The sequence below is a fragment of the Pelobates fuscus genome, chromosome 11 (genome assembly GCF_036172605.1).
Source record: "Pelobates fuscus isolate aPelFus1 chromosome 11, aPelFus1.pri, whole genome shotgun sequence".
In the NCBI taxonomy this organism is placed as follows: Eukaryota; Metazoa; Chordata; class Amphibia; order Anura; family Pelobatidae; genus Pelobates; species Pelobates fuscus.
Genome location: NC_086327.1, coordinates 105,161,210 through 105,185,501, shown reverse-complemented (window position 1 = coordinate 105,185,501; position 24,292 = coordinate 105,161,210). Strand labels below are relative to the sequence as shown.

General features: G+C 41.9%; 1 protein-coding gene across 1 annotated transcript in view; it reads right to left on the bottom strand.

The window, feature by feature from the left end:
• The window catches only part of SCNN1D (sodium channel epithelial 1 subunit delta), a 45,099-nt gene that overhangs the window by 6,820 nt on the left and 13,987 nt on the right, over positions 1–24,292 (bottom strand). Inside the window, exons 5-7 of the mRNA XM_063437209.1 lie at positions 6,914–7,017; positions 6,387–6,550; positions 4,599–4,697 (exon numbers count right to left, since the gene is read on the bottom strand). Of these exons, the coding sequence (XP_063293279.1) occupies positions 4,599–4,697; positions 6,387–6,550; positions 6,914–7,017 (367 nt within the window). The remainder of the gene's footprint in view (positions 1–4,598; positions 4,698–6,386; positions 6,551–6,913; positions 7,018–24,292) is intronic.

Genomic DNA, 24,292 nt, shown 5'->3' with positions numbered 1-24,292 from the left:
AGATACCTCAATATCAAAAGCCCTTCACAAAAAGAGAGATCAGAGAGTGCTAAGACATGTACCTCTGAGGTGATTTGGCTAAGTCCTAGATGTGGGGCAATGGGTACATGGGAATAAGCATCCTGCAAATCCGTAGAAATCATCCAATGTACTACGAATACTGCCTTTATGATGAAGAATGTTTACAGGATTCATGAACTTGAATGGATCTCCATCCACTAGACATGTACAATTCGTTTCGGGCCGAATATGTATTAGGACAAATTTCGGGCAATTCGGACATTCGGGTACTTCCGAATGTCCGAATAGCCGAAGTGCCAAATTACAGAGGTTCCGAAGTTCCGAAATTACCGAATTTCCGAAGTGTCGAAGTTCCGAAGCACAGTTTTGCCTAACTACTAATATACTTACCCAGTGGAAGAATAAGAATGTTACACTGTATACAATTTTTTATTTTTATTTATAATTTTTTATTTTTGTTTTTGCGAGCTTAACATCCAGCGTATATAGCCATGGTAGCCAGAACAAGCCCAATGGCAATATAACATAATAACAATATGGCCGTTATAATAACCGCACATTTTATATGGTAATAGTCAAGTGTGATATAGAAACAAACCGTTAACTTATTAGAAGAGTAGTTTCCGCATGGCCAGTGGAGTCTTCAGTGGCATAGGTACCATTGATTTAGGGTAGGCATTCAAAGAAAAGGGGGCCTGAGGTATGGTGGCAAGTCGTGGTAGTTGGTGGTATCTAGTGGGAGTTGAGTCCCCTTAAAGATGAGGTTGGTGTGCCTGTGCTGTAGAGATATAGGGAAATCGCATTGATTGGCCATGTGTAGTATTGCTATGCATTTTAGGTAGTAGGGATCAATACATGGCCTAGACTGCCATAGGCTACAAAAATGTACAGAGAGTTCTGACATGGTGTCTAATGTTTCTTACTTACAGCTGAGCAGTGGGTGGGGCCCTAAATTAGAATGAGGGGGGAGGACCTAATGTCCTCCCCCTGGCCCCATCCCCTGAGCGGTGGGTGGGGGCCCTAAATATTAATTAGGGGGGGACCTAATTTCCTCCCCCCTGACCCCCACCCCGAGCGTCAGGTGGGGGCCCTAAATAAAAAAAAATAACCCCCCCCTCCCGCAGGTGACTAGGGGACCCCAAACCCCTAGTCACCCCCTTCCCCCAAAAATTAACCCCTATCTACCCCCCACACCCTAAAAATAATGAGGGGGGACATTTAACTAAGTACCTGTAAAAAAGTTAAAATAAAACTTACCATTTTATGTTTTCTTTCTTCTAAAATCTTCTTTTATCAGCCCCAAAAAAGGGCAAATAAAAAGCCATATTAACCCACGCAATAAAAAAAAAAAAAAAACGAGCGCAAAAAAATTAATCCAACTTCACCCATGGAGGGCTCCGCGCAGACTGAGCTCTGCAGGGCGGGGGAAGGCTTATACAGCCTTGCCCCGCAATTAGGCTCAGAGCACTTTGATTGGTGGGTTTAAGCCATCCAATCAGAGTGCTCTGACAGGTAAATGAAGAGACTGACAGGTAAGTCTCTACATTTACCTGTCACAGCACTCTGATTGGTTGGTTTGAAATCCACCAATCAGAGTGCTCTGTGTCATTTTACACAGCGTGGGAAAGTTCTTTGGAATTTTCCCACGCTGTGTAATTTGACTCATAACTCTGATTGGTGGATTAAGTAACCACAGGCTGCTTACTGTTTACTAGACATGCCCCTACTCGCGATATAGTGAGTCGGGGCATAATTTACTAATACTAAGTAATTTTTACTTAGTATTAGTAAATGTGGCTGAAAGACCAATTTAGATCTTTCAGCCTTTTGGTAGATAACTCCCTAATACCGTGGGAATTATGGAGTTATCTACCAAGCGGCTGCAAGACAAGTTCCGAAATTCCGAAGTTGCCGAAGTTGTCAAAGTGTCCGAAGTGGCGAAGTTCCGAAGTGGCGAAGTTCCAAAGTGGCAAAATGCCGAACCGAACGGAAATTTTTTCCCGTGCACATGCCTACCATCCACCTGTTAGAAACAGAATCTTTGTGTTCTAGCGGCATTTGAAATTTACAATGCATCTCTTTTTTACCTCTTCTCTTCCACTGGTAGAAGAATAACCACTTCTCAAGGTTGAGATCGTCAATACGCTCTTCCAGGTGTGAAATACCTGGGTCCAGGAAGGAAGGGAATGTGAGGCTTTGGATCGAAATGTTCTCCTAAACCCTAGATCTTGCAGTAGACAAGCTTTCCTCTGCCATTCTCTTGATCCATTCATCTCGGAGGATGCATAAACGGACCAGGTACTGAGCCAAAGAGCCCGACTAGTAGACAAAGAGAAAGTCATAGTTCTGGTTTAACACAACTTATGGAAGCTTCTTAGCTGAAGGCTATTTCCAGCTTAATGACTTGTAATGTCAACAGACAAAAGGAAGATTATCTATCCATACCAATCTTAGATCCTTAGAGATTGAGGTAAGAGTTTTCAGCAGGATGAAAGCATGTGCCAGCTGCGACATAGGTTATTAGAGAGGATCAAGACCATCTGTGCTCCATGGAGTCTCAGAGAGATCCCACATTGTTGAAGAGGCAGAGTTGAACATTTAGCCAGTCTAAGTACTTCATCTGCCACTTAGGAGCAGAGTCCCAGGTACAATGGATGAAGACGCAAGATACTCCCTTGTGTTGAAAACTTTAGTGTAGAATCATTCCTCCATAATAAGGATCTTAATGGTACTGGGAACTTGAAAAGATGCTCTGTTCTTTCTGACATCCGAAAGAAAGGCTAGAGGTAGAAGACTCCAACTGAGAAGATTCTTTCAGACATAAGGACCTGCATACTCTGGAAATCATTTGGTCTACTTGAACAGATTCTGGATGTACTGAAATGGGCTGAATATCCTGATCCGAAGATGATACCATATTTCTGAATGTATCCATCTCCAAGGATTTCTCAGAGTATTCATTCTGGGAATTGTCCAGAGGATCTGAGCTTTAACAGCTTCTATGATGTCTTGAAATACCTCCTGTTTGATATTGCATAATATAAGGCACAGGGGCAGTGGCGTCGCTAGGGGGGGGGGGGGGGCATAGGGGGCCATTGCCCCCCTAGGTCAGGCTGTGCCCCCCCAATTTAAAACAAAGTTATATGGCCGGGCTGAGCCAGCCAGCGTGGGTGTTTTTATTATCAGGGAAGTTCTGACAGCTGTGAGGAATAGTCTCACCTCTCTATCAGAATTCCCCTGATGATTTTTGTTGTTTCCGGCAACTCGGCTGTTCTGAGCTCTGCACCACACGGTGGCGCCAGTGAGCGGAGACCATAGAGAGGGAGAGGGAGCAGAGCGCGGGAACCACACCTTAGAGGCAGAGTGTAAGCAGCAGAGACTGACAAGTATGTGCGCATGTGTGGCGAAGCCGCGCATGCGCACAAGGGAGCAATGACGCTTCCAAATGGAAGCGTCTGATTGCTCCCTGCTCGCGCCCGCCTATTTCGTCATTTTGATGAAATAGGGGGTGCGGCTTCACGAGGCTCCCGGCGAACGAGGTGAGTAAAATACTCTGCCTGGAGAGTCCCTTTAAGTGACCCAATCCTGATCCTCTTCTGTTCATCTGTATTTATGCCAGACTGAGAATTCTTTATCCTACCAAAATCTCAACTATGAAAATAATTTTAAAAGATGCAGTTTGAGTTGGGATATGGGATACAGTGCAGCAAACTCTCATTAAAAGATCACTATAGGGTCAGGAACACAAACATGTAGCCCCCCTGGTCCCCTCATGCCTCCATAAATATATTAAAAATCTTACTGTATTCAAGCTTGAAGCTGTAACTCTGCATGCTGTTAGAAAAACAAGCAGTCTGTTGACATCATCAGAAGTGGTAGCCTGATCCCATCACAATGCTTCCCCATAGGATTGGCTGAGACTGACAGGGAGACAGATCAGGGGCCAGCATGAGCCAGCATGATTCAAACACAGCCCTGGCCAATCAGCATCTCCTCATAGAGATGAATTGAATCAATAAATCTCTATGAGGAAAATTCAGTGTCTGCATGCAGAGGGAGGAGATACTGAATGTTTGGATGCATTTTAGCAGCCATAACCCAGGAAGGATCTCTAACAGCCATCTAAGGAGTGGCCAGTAAAGTTATCCCTAGGCTGTAATGTAAACACTGCATTTTCTCTGAAAAGACAGTGTTTACAGCAAAAAGCCTAAAGGTAATGATTCTATTCACCAGAACAAATTCAATAAGCTGTAGTTGTTCTGGTGACTATAGTGTCCTTTTAAGTATTAAGTAACCCCAGATTTTAGACCCAGCAAATTTGTAAGCACATTTAGTTTAAACATTGTTATTGTCATGTTCTGGTAAAAAATTACCATCAAACATATCGGTGGAAGCCAGCAGATGCACCAACTGGCATCATTAGATATTAAATCATAGACACCTCTTAAATAAGAAAAGCATGGAAAATAAACCAAGCCAGCATATACAGGAAAATATCAAAGAACCGAATGTGGGAACAAGTAATATATTATTCATACACATCACAAAGGCTTCTCCCAGCTGATGGGATAACTCACCTGCATTGTGTATGATGTGTTGTACAAGATATTAAAGCCCACTTCACTTCCATCAGTAGTACAGTCACTATACACGCCATCCAACCGAGTCACCTCATCCTGGATTAAAAAATAGTGGTAATAGTTAGTAGATTTAATTCAGCTTCCTTGAATTTTCTATTTACTGAACATTGACTTTATAAATGCACATGTAAATACGTAATAGGTATGTTTTTTTATGGATATCAATATGGATATATAATGTTATTTAAGCTGGTTTGAAATTTACTGTGCAGTATTTTGTATGTCATCGTGTACATAAAAAAAGTAATAGATGTGATGGCTGTCTTGCAGGTAATAAACCTGTGTGCTGTCAATAGCAATAGCCTACAGTGCTATTAAAACACAAATTAAAGGAACACTATAGTCACCTAAATTACTTTAGCTAAATAAAGCAGTTTTAGTGTATAGATCATTCCCCTGCAATTTCACTGCTCAATTCACTGTCATATAGGAGTTAAATCACTTTGTATCTGTTTATGCAGCCCTAGCCACCTCCCCTGGCTATGATGGACAGAGCCTGCATGAAAAAAAACAGATGTAATTTACCTCAAATAATTGTATCTCAATCTCTAAATTGAACTTTAATCACATACAGGAGGCTCTTGCAGGGTCTAGCAAGCTATTAACATATCACAGGATAAGAAAATCTTACACAGAACTTGCAATAAAGAAAGCCTAAATAGGGCTCTCTTTACAGGAAGTGTTTATGGAAGGCTGTGCAAGTCACATGCAGGGAGGTGTGACTAGGGTTCATAAACAAAGGGATTTAACTCCTTAATGGCAGAGGATTGAGCAGTGAGGCTGCAGGGGCATGTTCTATACACCAAAACTGCTTCATTAAGCTAAAGTTGTTTAGGTGACCATAGTGTCCCTTTAACTATTCTGGCAAAAAGCTCTGCTGAATCTGAACATGTTGGTGTCAGCCAACATGTTCCGATTTTGCATTGCACATCTGTCTTGAAATACTTTAAATGCAAAGATTGCATTACAATGATCAAAACAAAATATAAGTAGCATCAAAGCAGGGAGATCTGGTTGGCTAAGAAAAGCAAGTCTAGTAATCTGGGCTGCTCATCTCCAGCCCTGAATCCTGCAGAACTTGCTTGGAAGTGAGGATGATCTTCAATGTCCTTGAATAAATCTGGGGTGTGTTTCTGAGCTGTGATTAAATCATTGAAAAATTAGGTACAGCTATTATCCTTCTGGAATGACGTGCCTTTGAGGTGTGCTCAAGTTACGCAACTTGAGTTTGCCATGTACTTACTAAAATCATCTGTCTTATAAATAGGACAACTACAAAAAAAAAACTAAAACTTACAGGAACGATAGGTTGAAGAGAACCCTGCTCAAACTATCTATCTCAATAGGTATCTAAAAATCTATCTGTCGATGATTTGCCTCTTATTCTGTCTGTCAATATCTGTCTTCTGCCTACCTAAATACAAAACACCACGTCAATTGTGTCTATGGCTAGACTGGAAATATTTTCTCAAAGGTTCCCCATGACAAATTGTTGCTATATCTGAATATTTAGCTCTGCACCCGTGGAATTTGCCAGTAGAAACTGGGTACACCTGTTACCTTTGTACTTCGAGTTTTCTGTGTGACTTCCACACAAGTTTAATAAAATTGCATGCATGCTAACGTCTGTTCGGGTGTGAACTTGAATTATGTTGTGGTGTGGATCTGTGCAAGGGCTAACAATGTACACAATGTCTTCAAAAGAAATCTGCTAGTGGAACAAACCAGTGCAATGCTGATTGAGGTCTCTGTGCCTGGCCAGATATCGAATCCTTCATGTTCCAACAAAGGTGGTTGCAAGGGGTCATGGACCATAATTCTGGCTCCTGCCGCCGTTGACAGGAGAGGCATGTTATCGTTCTGTTCTGTCTTCACTATTAAGGAGAGTCCTGCAAGCAAGAGATTAAGAGAAACCACTGTTTTTGAAAATATCCACCAAACAGAATTGGAGGAGGGGGTGAAAATGGGAGTGGGAAATGAAATGAAGAAACAATAAAAGAAAAATAACTGTAGAGTATAGAAAGTGAAATATGAATTGGAGCAGAGGGAAGTTTCCGTTAATGTGCTAAGAATATGGATGGTACATTATATAGATATTGGTAAATTGGTTGGGGTCCAGCATCTTGTTCTTGAAGTCTTGGTGGCTGACCACATCAGTAATAAGACATGTACAAAATGGATTTGCCAAATAATTTATCACATATTAAACTTCCAATGCATTCATTATTAACCCCTTGTGAATTTCTCCTTACCATACTGCTTGCCGGGCAGTGCTGAAGTCCACTTCCTATTCTCTCCTTGACTATTTAGTGTGAAACAGTTTCCAAAGGTCGGATGGTGGAAATGAATATAGTCACTATAGGAAAGAAATGGTTGTAAATACAGATGATTCCCATGAATTTAGTGTGTGTCTGTATATGTGTATGGTTGTATTTAAATATAATATACTATACTATATACTCTATACTAATATAATATACTAGAGCTTCAGACTATTATGTTGAATGTAGTATTATAAGTACTGTAAATTGGTGTTTTATTTTATTTTTAAAATTTTTACATATACTATGTGGCTGTAAGTACGTCCAGGCCCGGACTGGCCTGGTGGGCTGCGGTGGCCATGGGCCGAGGCCGGCAGGGAGATCACAAGATCTCCCCTGCCGGTCTTTGCAGGGCCAGCTCTATCCGAGCGCCGGCCCTGCAGTAGTCCCTGGCGGGCCGGTGGGGAGATCAAAGATCTCCCTCACCGGCCCACATGCAGGATATTCCGGCCGCCGGCGGGGGAGAGAGGGAGGGAGGGAGCCAGCCTGCCAGCAGAGGAACCCGGCGGAGCTCTAACTTGCAGCTCCGCCGGGTTCCTCTCGCGAGATTCGGAGCGTTGCCATGGCAACGCTCCGGGTCTCGCGAGAGTGAACTCTAGCCCCACAGGGCTAGAGTTCACTCACCACTAAGACCACCAGGGATGGATGCCAGCAACAGGATCCCCCCTCCCAGGCATAAGGTAAGCAGAGAGGGGGGAAATAATCATACGGTTACAGCAGCCTCACAGACCCCTAACACAAACACACTCACAGCATCCCTGACACTCACACTGCACCCCTATCTGCTTCAAATATCAATGTGCACTCAGAAAAGTCCATTTGTATACTATCAAATGCTGTTTGATAAATATCTGTAAATTGATATAATGAACAAGACTGGCCATTCTCCTCTCTCATTAAAAAGTGCACTTACCCCGAGCTGACACTCAGTGGATGCTTGTTTATTGCACACCAATCTTTGGACTGTATGAGGATATGCAATAAACTAAATCCAAAAGCCTCATTAATCTTTGCCAGCATTTAGACCAGTGTAACTCAATCGGCAGCTAAACTTCTTAAACTGGTCTGCATCCTTTACATTAAAGCAATATTAATTTTTTTTATGAAACAAGCGTACTTTATAAAGAAGCCAGTGAATGTCTATCAGTGTACACAAAGATACAATTAAAGGTAACATATTTGTTAATTAAATAAAATAAATGTAGAAAACTAGGCCATTTTACAACCCATGGTTGAAGAAAACAGCAGACATCATATTGGATTACTGTGCCTTCAATAAACATGGATGAAAAAACACTCACACTACACACACACTGCACCCCTAACACTCACAGCACACACACACACACACTGCACCCCTAACACTCACAGCACACACACACACACACTGCACCCCTAACACTCACAACACACACACACACGCACACTGCACCCCTAACACTCACAGCACACACACACACACACTGCACCCCTGACACTCACAGCACACGCACACACACTGCACCCCTAGCACACACACAAACACTGCACCCCTAACACTCACAGCACACACACACTGCACCACTTACACTTACAGCACACACACACTGAACCCCTGACACTCACAGCACACACACACACACACACACTGCACCCCTGACACTCACAGCACACACACACACTGAACCCCTGACACTCACGGCACACACACACACACACACTGCACCCCTGACACTCACACCACTCACACACACACACTGCACCCCTGACACTCACAGCACACACACACACTGCACCCGTGACACTCACACCACTCACACACACACACTGCACCCCTGACACTCACAGCACACACACACACACACACACACTGCACCCCTGACACGCACTGCACCCCTGACACTCACAGCACCCTCACACGCACATAGCACCCTAATGAAAACACAAAACCCGCTCACACACAGCACACACACACTGCACCGATCACACACACAACACCCTTACCCACATAGCACCCTCATGCAGACACAGCACCCATCACTCTCACACACACACACTGCACTCCTCTCGCACACACACTACACCCCTTACACACACCCTCACACACACTGCACAATATGCTTTCCTAGCATTTTTGTCTCCTGGTATCCCAACTATGGAGACACCAGAGACAAATTTCAAGCAAACACAGTGCAAGCATGTTATTAAATTTGCTTGCGCTGTGCAGAACAAATACAGGGTCTTTTTCTCATGCCAGAGCTCTTCAGCAGAGCTCTGCGCATGGTCTACCCTGGAAGAGCATTGAACCAACATGCTCACTTTATGATGGGGCATGCTTGTCATTGGTGATGACAAAACACACCCTATCTGGCCCCGCCCCCTTTTTAGTGGGCCGCTGTAATAAAAAAATGCCCGGGCCGAATTTTCTTCCCAGTCCGGCCCTGAGTACGTCCTAAGAACCATTGGAGAGATATAAGTATCTAGAAAAATTACAATGTGTGCCGGCACTCAATCACGTCATTAGGTGCAGGTATTCGAGGTTAACCCCAAAACAACCTCATAATGTCAAAAACAAATCGATATGAATACCGCACTCAAATTAATTAATATAAGTATCTAGGACCATGATTATCGTGTAATGAATGTTTTTAGAACATCCGCATATTGCTTTAGAATGCATCATTTTAAGTTTAAAATACATTGTAAATTAGGATACTCTGCACATATGCACTATAATACTTTCTGCACTTTATAATGACATTTTCACATCCCTATTGGATGACACATTGCAAAGCATATACTTTTCTTTTTAAGTCATAAATACTATTTTAAATTTACTGAACGTTTATTGAATATCACCCTTTTGCACAGTAAATGAGTGGATCTCTTTATGAGATTAATTGTTCTATTTTTAATTGTTTTCATAATCATTATTTAACACTGTGTAAATTGACATGTTATCATGTTTTTTTGCACATTTACTCATGGGTCACTTAATGTAATCTGACGCCTGTTTTTTCTTGAATACACTTTGCACATTATATAATATATTTACGTGCACATGTTCTAATTATTATGATGTTATGTTTATTCTGATAGGATGATACTGTATATTTCCTTTTTATTATCCTCCTGTGTGTCTCTTTCCTGATGCTCTTTTTAAAGTTTGGCTACTTGGGCGCGTTCCAGTTGCTATGACAACGCGTGGTAACAGAGGAGGAGACTGATGATTTCGGTGAAGGTTGATCCTCGATGGCGCCTGTACACGCAGGAGCAACCAGTCAGGTAGTAAACCCATGGTTGCCCCAGTAACGTGACACGGCCGACCAATCTTGACAGTCTCCTCTGAATGTTAGGTGACGTGATCCAATCCGGAAGTCATTGCACATGCGCGGAAGCGACCTGGACACGCCGGGCAATCAACGGAACGAGCAGCAGCTGGACAAGTGAGTACTTACCTTATTATTGTTCCCTATATAAGCCATTCACTATTTGTGTCCTGATGAAAGCTCCACAGAGGAGCTGAAACGTTGACTAACTTTGGAATAAAAAAGAAGATTAATTTGAAAAAAAAACTTGGAGTGCCGGTATTCCTTTTGTGTATATATATGTGTGTGTATATCTATCACCTTTTTTATTGGACTAACAGAATTTTTTAATGACAGGCTTTCAGGAGAACCTCCCTTTCTCAAGCCTGAAGCATTTCTGAGCAAGACAACACATAGAATTCAAAGTTGAGTTGTGATACAGGGGTTAAAGCGACATGAGTGCAGATAAGACCGGTTTGATAGAACATAGACACCATTCTTGCAGAGGGTCGTAAAGATCAGAGTGAGGGGTAGAGAGAGAAAAAAAACAAGCAAACAATGCAGAAGATGGTGCTAGAAGGAGGGAGTATTAATATAAAGAATACATGAATTCCCATTTGAGAGTTACAGGATATGCATGAAGGCCTATATCAGCAGACACACGTACACACTCATGTACATATTATTATTATTATTATTATTTATATAGCACCACCAGATTCCGCAGCGCTGTACAATGGGTATACATATACACAAGTAGTGCATATGTACAAGTATACACAAGAACATAAACAATATACATATAAATACAGCCAAATGCACAAATATATGTACATGCACACCTACACATACATCCACAAACAAGCACCAATACCTGTACCTACACATATACCAATGTGCCTACACATACATAGACCCATATATATGTATATGTACACATTCACCTATTCACATATACAAACGTGTGTATATATACACTTTATACATACATACGTATGAATACATGAACACATGCTCACATTACTTGACTCTATTAAGTAGACTCTTTCAAGTAGGAGTTAGAAAACCAAGAGTTGCTTGGAGTGGTTTGTATACTGTGGGGAGTGGTTTGTATTTTATTTTTGTTTAATCTGTAAAATTGGTCAAGTTTAAAAAAAAAAAAAAAAAAAAGTTGTGTTTTTTAATTTTTTAATTTTAATTTTTTTTTTGTTTTTTTTTTTCTGTGTTCTGTTTTTTTCCCCCTCTTTTGTGCTGCTGCTTGATTGTTTGGGGGAGTGTTCATTAATTTCACCTGTGTGGGATTTGTATCCCCATAAAGGCACACCCCTAACTCACTGAGCTTGCTCACATTACTTGAAAGCAGACTCGTTCAAGTAGGAGTTAGAAAACCAGGAGTTAAAACTAGCAAGCTAATAAGGTAATTGTTTTATTTTTCTGTATCTGGGGAAGTGAGTGTTAGAAAGATTGCTGGTTTGACTCAATGCACATCTTGTTGCATGTATGGATGCCTGGATGTACCCGTCCAGGGTCCATACCTCTGACGGTTGTGTGCGAGTGGCTTCTCTGGAAGCTCAGATTGGAGATCTCGAGAAGCAAATCGCAACTTTGAGGGAGATTGACAATCTTGAGAGGAGTCTGCTGCTCACTGAGCAGAGTTTAGTGGGGACAGGTAGTGGAGAGGGAGGAGATAAGACAGATGGGGAACAGGCATGCAGGGGGGGAGGGAAGAGGAAAGGGCTAGCTAGTCCTGATTTGGTGCAACCTAGCAGATTTGCCCGTTTGAGGGAAGATGTTGGGAGCATCAGCTCAGGAGTAGCTGTATTAGAGGAAGCTGTTACTTTTAACAGCCCCCCTAGTATGGGTGGGGATCAAAATGTAAGGAAGGCAAGACAGGTTGTGGCGGTAGGGGACTCTATCATTAGGAGAGCAGATAGGGCAATCTGCCGCTCTGATCGGCTCAACCGGACAGTTTGCTGTCTCCCGGGTGCTCGGATCCGGCATGTTGCTGACAGAGTGGATGGATTATTGGGAGGGGCTGGGGATGACCCAGCGGTCATGGTCCATGTTGGTACCAATGACAAAGTAAGAGGAAGATGGAAGGTCCTAAAGAATGATTTCAGGGAATTAGGTAGCAAACTTAAGGAAAGGACCTCAAAGGTGGTATTCTCTGAGATATTACCTGTGCCACACGCTACAGTGGAAAGGCAGCGGGAGATTAGAGAGGTCAATGCGTGGTTTAAGTCTTGGTGCAGGAAGGAGGGTTTTGGGTTTTTAGAGCACTGGGCCGACTTTGCGATTGGGTACAACCTTTATAGTAGTGATGGATTGCACCTAAACGGGAGAGGTTCTGCAGTGCTGGGGGATAGGATGGCTAGAAGGTTGGAGATTTTAAACTAGTAGTAGGGGGGGAGGGTCATAGCAATCTACAAAATGGAGATAGGACAGAAAGGAGATGGGCTTTAGCACAGGATAAGGGGGGTGGAGACAGGGACGTTTTAGCCGCGAGGCAAACAAGGCATTTGCCTTGGGCGGCATTTTCCAGGGAGGGGCAAAAAATGCCGGCCCCAAATGCCCAGGGCAAATGCCTTGTTAGCCTTGCGGCTAACCGACATGCCGGCGGGCTGCTGGGCGGTCGCGGGGCATGGGCGGGTAGGCGGCTGGCGAGGGAGCACTTCCTCTGAGCTGTCTGCTCAGCTACCTCGCGCGCCGCAGAGTGAGGCTGGGAGCCGGAATATGACGTCATATTCCGACTCCCAGCCTCACACTGCGGCGCGTGAGGGAGCTGAGCAGACAGCTCAGCTCCGCGGGAGCTCTCCCTCGCCAGCCGTCCAACCAGCCCAGCAGCCACTGGACCACCAGGGAGAAAGAGACTCCCCCCCCCCCCCCCCCCCCCCCAGCCCAGCATTCCCAAAGGTAAGGAGGCTGGGGGGGGGAGGTTAAAAAAAGTGTTAGTGTGTGTGTGTCTGCTAGTGAGTGTGTGTTTTTTTTTTAGCTAGTGTATGCGTATCTGTCTGTGAATGTGTGTGTATTTAGAAGGCGGGAAGGGTTGGGTGAGGGTGGCGCGCGGGGGGGGGGGAGTTTCAGTATTAGAAAGGTACATTTCTCAGTATGTACCATTGGGAAATAAATATAAAAGAAACAAATTGAAACCAATGTGGCTTAGTAGAGAAGTAAAACAAAAGATTACAAATAAGAAAAGGGCATTTAAAACATTTAAATCGGACAAATCAGATGCATCTTATAAAAGATATAAGGAAGCAAATAATGTGTGCAAAAAGGCAATTAGACTTGCTAAACTTCAAAATGAAAGAATGATAGCTAAAGAGAGCAAAACCAACCCCAAAGCAATTAAGTACATAAATTCTAAAAAACCCAAAATTGAAAGTGTAGGTACACTAAAAACTGAAACGGGGGTGTTAGTTAATGAAGACCAGGAAAATGCAGGAATTTTAAATAATTATCTATTTCTCCTCTGTATATATTAAGGAAGAACCCATGGCAATAGATGTGCAAATGATTGCTACTAAAAACTGTCAGAATAATTGTAATTGGTTAACTCAAGACAAGGTGCTGCAGCAACTAAAGAAAGTTAATATAAACAAAGCTCCAGGGCCTGACGGTATCTACCCACGTGTACTTAAGGAACTAAGTGTAGAAATAAGTGAACCTCTTTTGTTTTTAATCTTTCAAGATTCCTTTCTTTCAGGAAGTGTTCCGGAGGATTGAAGGAAGGCAGATGTGGTTCCTATATTCAAAAAGGGTTCAAAATCCTTGCCTGGAAATTATAGACCTGTGAGCTTAACTTCTGCGGCTGGTAAAATATTTGAAAGGTTATTAAGGGATAATATTCAAGAATTCCTTGAGAAGAACATGGTTATCAGCAAAAATCAGCACAGTTTTATGAAGCACAGGTCATGTCAAACTAACTTGATTGCGTTCTACGAAGAAGTAAGTAGAAGTATAGATCTGGGTGTTGCAGTGGATGTGATCTATTTGGATTTTGCCATGGCATTTGATAAAGTTCCACACAATAGATTAGTGTTCAAACTCAAGGAAATCGGTCTAGATGAAAATGCTTGTTCTTGGGTAGAACATTGGCTTAAAAACAGAGTTGTCATTAATGGTAAATTCTCAAGCTGGACAGAGGTGGCAAGTGGTGTCCCTCAGGGGTCTGTTCTGGGACCCCTTCTATTTAACATGTTTATAAATGATCTTGAAGACAGCATTGAAAGTCATGTTTCAGTGTTTGCAGATGACACAAAACGTTGTAAAATAATACAATGTGAGCAAGATATTACTTTGCTGCAGAGGGATTTAGATAGACTGGAGGACTGGGCACTCAAATGGCAGATGAAATTTAAAGGCCAACCCCTGGAGCGAATAGGGAGGGGGGGAGCATGACTGCTGCCCTGAGGAGTTGGCATAGCAACCAAAAGGATACACTTGGTTTTACAGTTGAAAGCATGGAATTCTGGGAAAAATTACCAGACTACTGGTGAACAATGCTGAGGGAGCCTGGCAGTGGTGCTGCCAGGTCACCCAGATTGTTTTCATCTGTTGGGGTGTCAGTTTCAGGGTGATTTTTCTTCAACATGCGCCTTCTCATGGGTTGTTTGACTTCTTGTTTTTATATTTTACGTTTTTCAGTTCCTTGTTGGAATGGATCATGGCGTGGGTGTCGGGCTGTTCTTCCCTCCTTCACTATCTCAACGACTTCTTGTTTGTCGGTTTTCTAATTCATCACAGTGTAGTGGTTTGTCCATCTCTTTCTGCACTAGTCAGGTTCTCAGGTTTGCATGGACTTGTTGTTTCACTTTCATAGGGTTGTGGCGGATTTTGGGGTTCCAACTAGTATGATTTTTCTTCCTGGGGATTTAGATACAGACTAAGCTTCAGGTTGTCAATTGTGGTTGGTATTCATCTACCTTTTAACTTTACTTGCCGTTTGGAGTTTTGTTCCTCGTGGGTTACAATGGTCAGACATTTTGGCGCAGTAAAAACAGTGTCTAACTTGGCCTTTGAGCTGTTTACGGAGGCTGCAACTCAGTTGGTTTTGGTGCTTTTTTCTGAGGGCTATGATTTTGGTGTGGTCAGATTCCTTTTTGGTGCTATTCCCGATTGTATTATTGGCCAAGCTCTGGGTCTCAGCTTTGGCAAAGAAGTAGGTTATTTTCCATGCAAAAAAACCTTAGTGTATTGATGAATTTCAGGAGGTGACTCCAGAGGCAGAAGCTTGTGGAGGGCACTGAATTCTTCTGGAACCTCAGTTTTGGAAACTTGACTGACTTGATTGAGAGATCCCTGTCTCCTAAGTCTTGGACAGCAGCATACTTGACGGTGTGGGATCAATTTGGTTGGTCTTCTTCAGAATGTAGGTTGTTATCCACTTAGCCTTTCTTTCTGACTTGCGGCATCGAGGGATATCCGTGTCAGTGGAACAGGGTATGTCAGCTCTTTCAGTCTTAATGCACTTCATGTGAGGGGAAGATGTGACTAAAGCATTTGTGGTTCAGCGGGTATTGCACTGTTGGAGACGTAAACTGGTGGCGATCGTTAGGCATCCTGTATTTATGCACTTTCTGGTAGACATAGGTGGGATCCTGCCTGCTATTTGTTTTCCCATTGGAGGCAATTCTGTTTCGGGTAGCCTTTTCTGTGTGTTTTTATGCAACTCTATGCGTCGGCAGATTGGTGGAGTTCTAGAGCTCAGTCACCCCTTTTTAGGAAGGAGGTTCTTTAGTTTCAAAAGTGAAATTTCTAATTTGGCGATCTAATACTGATCAATCGGGTAGTGGTACAGTGATTAGGGTTGGAGATACGTTCCAGTGCATGCATATGGGTTATTATCAATTCACTAGAATGTTTATGTTCGTGTTGTGACCGTTAGGAGTGGATTATACTGTATTGCGCTTGTTAGGAGTGGACTCCCAAACAAAAATAAAAAAATGAGAGTGGTTATTCAACTCATTCATTCCGCATTGGTGTGACTCTGCAGGCAAGCAGGTTAGGTCTGTCAGACTCTTACATTTGGCTGCTGGGTCGGTGAGAATGAGCAGGTTTTCGATTTTATGTTCGGCCTTTAATAGGTGCCTGGGTATGGTTAATGTTCGGTTGATTTCTTTATTGCTAGATATTCTCTATATTTTTGGATCCTTGGGCATTCTTTTATTTATTGGGAAGCTTGTCAGGTAGACCAGAGGTCGTATGACCAGGATCTTGGGATTACTCATCACCAGGTCAATGTTAGGTGGTGTTTTCACGGAAATACCAGTGAAGTGATGGAGATAAGAAAAGTTTAAAACCTTTTAACTCCACTTTAATTAAATGATTCACTTTTACTCAACACCACTCCTGCGACTCATTCCAGATAAGAAAAACTCTCTGATGTATAATAACTTTGCTGCCATCACACTATACTCCATTAGATGTATACATCAAACTTTGGGTTTTTAGCCAATTCAATGTGAGCTAATAACTTTTGCATGTGTTATCTCATGTCAGTCAACCCCATGCTTGCTGTAAGCTTTTAGCCATGCTGATTGGCAAAAAATAAAGTCACTAGCTCATCTTTTGTACAGTGAAGGAAAAAAGTATTTGATTCCCTGCTGATTTTGAATGTTTGCCCATTGACAAAGAAATGATCAGTCTATAATTTTAATGGTAGGTGTATTTTAACAGTGAGAGTAAGAATAACAAAACAAAAATCCAGAAAAACGCACGTCGATAAAGTTATAAATTGATTTGCATGTCAATGAGTGAAATAAGTATTTGACCCCTTTTGACTTGGTACTTGGTGGCAAAACCCTTGTTGGCCATCACAAAGGTCAGACATTTCTTGTAGCTGACCACCAGGTTTACACACATCTCAGGAGGGATTTTGTCCCACTCCTCTTTGCATATCTTCTCCAAGTCATTAAGGTTTTGAGGATGACGTTTGGCAACTCAAGCCTTCTGCTCTCTCCACAGATTTTCTATGAGATTAAGGTCTGGAGACTGGCTAGGACACCCCAGGACCTTTATGTGCTTTTTCTTGAGCCACTCCTTTGTTGCCTTGGCTGTGTGCTTTGGGTCATTGTCATGCTGGAATAACCATCCATTACCTATTTTCAATGCCCTGGCTAAGGGAAGAAGGTTCTCACTCAAGATTTGACAGTACATGGCCCCGTCCATTGTCCCTTTTATATGGTGCAGTTGTCCTGTCCCCTTAGCAGAAAAACACCCCCAAAGCAAAATGTTTCCACCTCCATGTTTGATGGTGGGAATGTGTTCTTGGGGTCATAGGCAGCATTCCTCCTCCTCCAAACCTGTCACAGAGCCCGATTTTGGTCTCAACTGACCACAACACTTTCACCCAGTTCTCCACTGAATCATTCAGATGTTCATTGGCAAACTTCAGACGGGCCTGTACATGTACATGTACATGTACATGGACGTTGCAGGTGCTGCAGGATTTCAGTCCTTCACTGCATAGTGTGTTACCAATTGTTTTCTTGGTGACTATGGTCCAAGCTGCCTTAAGATCCTTAACAAGATCCTCCCATGTAGTTCTGGGCTGGGCATTCTCATGATCATTGAAACTCCACAAGGTGAGATCTTGCATGGAGCATCAGACTGACGGAGACTGACAGATATTTTGTGTTTCTTCCATTTGCAAATAATCTCACCATCTGTTACCTTCTCACCAAGCTGCTTGGCAATGGTCTTGAAACCCATTCCAGCCTTATGTAGGTCTACAATCTTGTTACCGACATCCTTGGACAGTTCTTTGGTCTTGGCCATGGTGGAGAGTTTGAAGTCTGATTGCTTCTGTGGACAGGTGTCTTTTATACAGCCATGGAGCTGAGATTAGGAGCACTCCCTTGAAGAGAGTGCTCCTTATCTTAGCTAGTTAACTATATAAAAGACACATGGGAGCCAGTAATCTTGCTGATCGATAGGGGATCAAATACTTTTTTCACTAATTGACATGCAAATCAATTTATAACTTTTTTAGACATGCGTTTTTCTGGATTTTTTTGTTGTTGTTCTGTCTCTTACTGTTAAAATGCACCTACCATTAAAAATATATAGACTTATCATTTATTTGTCAGTGGACAAACGTTTAAAATCGGCAGGGGATCAAATACTTTTTCCCTCACTGTATACACAAAAAAAATCTGCACTATCCTGATCCTCTAGAACAATATACTAATACTAATGTGCCCCGATTGATGCCAAAGTAATGCCATCAGCACCTGTTTTACACAATAATTAACAAACCTGTTTTTAACCCATTAATGCCGTTACGGCGTTCTATGCCGTCCCCATTTAAATGGGCTTTGAAGCCATTGCGGTGGCATAGAACGCCGTAATGGCTTAAGCCCCCAGGAGGTCAGCGGTACTTACCTTCACCGCGATCCTCTTCGAGAGGACTACCTGACAGCCAATGCAGCCCTCCCACGGCAAATCAGGGCGATTACATGGCCCCCTATAGCTGGCTATGGATCTGTCTGCAGGGGGACTGTCTGTGCTGTTAGACATGTAAAATAAATTGTGTGTGTGTGTGTATGTGTGTGTTAATAATAGAAGTACATATATTAGTATTAAAATACACTTAGAATGAAGGTATGTGTGTGTGTATGTATGTATGTGTATATATGTATGTATGTATGTGTATATATATATATATATATATATATATAATTACAATAATAAAGTAAAAAAATTTTTTAATGAAAATAAATTATATCTACATATGTAATTTCATTCTAACTGTACTTTGTTATTAATATATATATATATATATATCAAAATACACTTAGAATGAAATTCTATATACATCTATCTATATATAAAATACAAATAACTGCAGATAGAGATATAGAGATAGATAATTACATAAGTATACACGTAGAATTTAAAAATACATATATATATGTGTTTTTGTGTGTGTGTGTGTATATATATATATGTGTGTGTGTGTATATTTAAGTAATCTTTTAGGATAATTATGTGATTTTATTAATTAAAAATTGACTGACATGCCTGACAACCAGGCAGAAAGTGCAGAGAAGCACTATATTAACCTGTGTAACTTTCTAAGACACCATAAAATTTGTACATGGGGGGTACTGTTTTACTCGGAAGACCTCACTGAACACAAATATTAGTCTTTCAAAAGAGTACAATGTATTACAACGATGATATCATCAGTGAAAGTGAATTATTTTTGTATTTTTCACACACAAATGGCACTTACACTGATTATATAATTGTTGTGATACATTTTACTGTTTTGAACCACTAATATTTGTGTTAAGCAAAGTCTCCAGGGTATAACGATACCCCTCATGTACAGGTTTTATGGTGTTTTCAAAAGTTAGAGTCAAATATAAGACTTGCGTTTCAGTTTTTTCACATTAACATTCGCCAGATTGGTTACGTTGCCTTTGAGACCGTATGGTAGCCCAGGAATGAAAATTACACCCATGATGGCATACCATTTGCAATAGTAGACAACCCAAGGTATTGCAAATGGGGTTTGTCAAGTCTTTTTAGTAGCCACTTAGTCACAAACCCTGCCAAAATTGGCATTCAAATTCGTTGTTTGCATTTTTCACACACAAACAAATATTAACACTAACTTTGGCCAGTGTTTGTGACCAAGTGGCTTCTCAAAAGACTGAAAATACCCAATTTGCAATACCTTGGGTTGTCTACTATTGCTACTATTAAAAATTACTTAGTATTAGTAAATTTTGCCTCTACTCGCTATACCACAAGTAGGGGCATGTCTATTAAACAGTGAGCAGCCTTTATGGAAAAAAAGCGTCCCCCCCTCCCTGAGCGGCGGGTGAGGGCCCTAAAGTAAAAAATGGGGGAACCTATTGTCCTCCCCACCGGCCTCCAACGTCCTACCCCCTTCCCCCACCCCTACTCAGGGGTGGGGGAAGGGGGTAGGACATTAGGTCCCCCCCCCACCGCTCAGGGGTGGGGGCCAGGGGGAGGACATTAGGTCCTCCCCTCTTTTTTTACTTTTGGGCCCCCACCCACCGCTCAGGGTTTAGGTTAAAAGCCCCCACTCGCAAGTTGCGGGTGGGGGCTCAGGAGGGGGGATTTTTTTTTTTTTTTTTAACAGTGAGCAGCCACAGGTTTAATAGACATGCCCCTACTCGCGATATAGCGAGTCGGGGCATAATTTACTAATACAAAGTCATCTTTACTTAGTATTAGTAAATTTGGCTGAAACACCAATTCAGGTCTTTCAGCCTTTTAGTAGATAGCTCCCTAATTCCCACAGTATTAGGGAGCTATCTACTTATTCATTCCTGTCATTACATGACTGGCCAAGTAACTTACATTTTATATGAATGTATATTACTTGATTGTTGTAAGTGTTGCAAATGCCTACAGCTGAATCCTGGCTATGCTTGTATACTTTTTATTTAAAATTGTATGCAATGTAACATTCTTCTTCTTTCACTGGGTAAGTATATTAGTACTTGGGCAATACTGTGTTTCGGCACTTTGACACCTCGGAACTTCGGCAACTTCGGCACTACTACAATTCGGTAATTTCGGCACTTCGGCTATTCGGACATTCGGAAGCACCCGAATGTTCGAATTACCCAAAATTCGTCCGAAATGTTAATTTGGACCAAAACTAATTGCACATGTCTAATCAATATGAATTCTGTCTAAATGAGTGGCAGTGATAGGCTGAGAGTGCCATTAAGAGCCCTATTTTTAGTCAAACCTGCTTGCCATCCTCCTGCCCACAGACTATGGGCCCTGCAGGGAAACATGTGAAAGATTACCAAACTTGACCGACCGTTAGCACTGATTTCATGGAACTGTTTTGGGCATAGGACCATGTGCACGGTCGGTTAAAACTATGACTTCCAGTAAATTCCTTAACCCCTGAGCTGATCAGGGTGATTTTTGGATATGTTGGTCACCCAGATCAGTGCTATCAGGGGATGTAACATTTGTGGGGATATCTTGTGTTTTGGGGTACCTTTGGGACTTTTTAGAAATGTATGTTTTTTCTGTGCTTGGAGATAATTGGATTAGAATTAGTACAGTTACTGATCCAATTATCTCCCAAGCAGAGGGGAGGGATTGTGTGTCATGTGTTAGTGACTTACATTGTAAATGTGTTATTATTGGTTTGTGTCCCTGTCCCCAACAAGGTCCATGTGGGCATACCTCTTGCTTGGGGACTTGCATAAAAGGCCAAGTGTGGCACCATTAAAATCTATTCCAGCTTACACTCCAAAACTGTGTGTCGTCCTGTTATTTGAGGGAAAGAAGATTTACTCCTGTGGCTGCTGTTCCAGTTTGCAGGGGATTCAACAGGGAAAGTCCTTTTAAGGACTAGAGCTCCCAGGGCTGAGTGTCGTCCAGTGTCTGGGGGTGTCTAGAGCTTATTCCCCATTCGGCTCCAGAAAAGAGCGGTTCCAAAAGTGGCTACAGGCCCATCTGCCCCTGTGCCGTATATTATGCAATGTCAAACATGAGGTATCTCAAGACAACATAGAAGCTGTTAAAGCTCAGATCCTCTGGACAATTCCTAGAATGAATACTTTGAGGAATCCTTGGAGATGGATACATTCAGCGATATGGTATCATCTTCGGATGAGGATATTCAGCCTGTTTTAGTACCTCCAGAATCAGCTCAAGTGGACCATTTGCTTTTCAGCGGCTGTGTGTCTATATATCTGAAAGAATCTTTTAAGGTTGTGCCTTCTATCTCTAGCCTTTCTTTTCTGATGTCAGAACGAACATATCATCTTTTTCAGTTCCTAGTACCATTAGGGTCTTTATTAAGATTTAAGATTGATATGGATAATTTAGAGGAGCACATCAGAGTTAATCTTCCTTTTGTCTGTTGACATTACAAGTCATTAAGCCGGAAATAGTCTTCAGCTAAGAAGCTTCCATAGGTTGTGTTATACCAGAAATATGACTTTCTCTTTGTCTACTAATCGGGCTCTTTGCTTCAGTACCTGGTCTGTGTAGGCCTCCTCCAAGATGAATGGATCAAGAGAACGGCAGAAGGCAGGAAAGCTTTTCTACTGTAAGACCTAAGGTTCAGGAGACCATTTCAATCCAAGGACTTCCATTCCTTCCAGGGTCCAGGCATTTCGCACCTGGAAGACCGTATGGTAGATTGAGAAGTGGTAATTTTTCTACCAGTGGAAGAGAAAAGGTAAAAAGAGACGCATTGTACATTCCGTGGCTTCCCCTTAATTCGAAGAAGCTATTGTGAGAAATTTCAAAACCAGCTAGAACAAAGATTATGTTTCTAACAGGTGGATGGAGATCCATTCTAGATCTATGTAAGCTTACAGGATTCTTGAACATTTTTCATCATAAAGGCCGTATTCCTAGTACATTGGATGCTTATTCCCCTGTACCCATTGCCTCACATAACCGGAGGTTCTCCAGATTGCAGTGGAAGGACACTTTAATTTTTACATCTTCATGGTGAAAGATAAAGGTCAGCTGAAATCACCTTGATCCCTCTCAGTTCAGGGTATAGCTGGGAGCATGGTTTAAAACAGTCCAAGGCACAGTACAGCTCTCTTCAGAAAGTGCAGTACGACTTATTAAGTAAAGGATGTTGACTGTCATATTAACTCAGCAGAGAAAGTTTTCATCCATGTCCTCAACCATAGTTTTAATAAGACGGCACAAGTGAGGAAGTTAACTTTACTATAGAAATTCCATGGACAGTGAAAATTATAAATACCATCCACTGGAGTAGATGAACATTTCTTCAATCGAATATGTTTATGAAAGGAACATCTTAACATCAAACACCTCCCTTCTGCATAAGTTGCAAGAGCCAATATCAATATGGTTTTCACTTCTGTGTATCTTCTTCAGTACCTCCATGGGATCTCCAACAAAGTGTTCCTCTTCCATCAGGTCCAGTGCTACTCTCCTCTTTCTGGAGGTTTCGATATTAAAAAGGGCTTAAATATAAGGGGTTTGTTTTTTTTAGGTGCAGCATTAATACCCTTCTGAAGGCCAGGTAAAACATATATCCTCGGCTACCTTTACAGAGTTGGGATGCCTTTTTTCCTGGTCTGTTTCCAATAAGGTGATCATTCAAATTCCTTCTACCAAGGAGGTCATACATTCTTCTATCCAGGACTCATCTAGGACTTAGCCACAATACCTCAGAGGTACATGTCTCAGCACTCTCTGATCTCTTTTCGTGAAGGGGCTTTGATATGGAGGTATCTAAATATTGGTCGGCTGTATTTATATGATCCCTCCATTAACCATTGATCCTGTGGACTTCTCACCCCTTTTAACCACGAGACTATCTCTCCACAACTACTTAATGTTAAGTTAGCTATATCATTGACATTAGCATTGGGCAGAAGGATATCAGATCTTCAAGCACTATTTGGCATTAAAATCCTTTACTGTCTTTCCCAGTATAGAATAATCCTCAATCTGTTCCTGAATTTAGTCATAAAGTGGCCTCTTCTCTCCCTATTGAAGAAATTATTCTTCCAGCTCTAAAAACCTATTGATTGGAATGAAGACTCTGTAATGAAACTCTCTTGTCCAACATAGATATTTCTATAGATTCACTATCTATATATACTCTTCTATTCTTGGCTATGTTCAGGCTATTAAGCCATAGGGGTTCCAGTACCTGAAGGTCTGTTAACTCTCCACTAGAGCCGTTTCTCCCTCTTGAGCAACAGTGACCAATTTTCTCCTAAAACTTTTATAGGCTAAATGCCTGCTTGGTCATCAACCAATACTTTTTTCAGACATTTTCTTTGGTACATTTGAGTAGGTCAATTGGTAATGTGGCATTAATGGGCAATCAGTTTTAAGCTCCAATGTCCTTATGAGGTGTGTGTTTGCACTTTGCATTCATAATTTGAAAGTCTTGTGTATTTCTTTCCCTCCCTTGGTTATTGCTGGGGTATTATCCATTGTTGTGCTGCCATGGATATGGCCAGGAAATATGAATGTTTTCCTACTTACTGTAATTTTCTTTTCCTGGTCATAGACC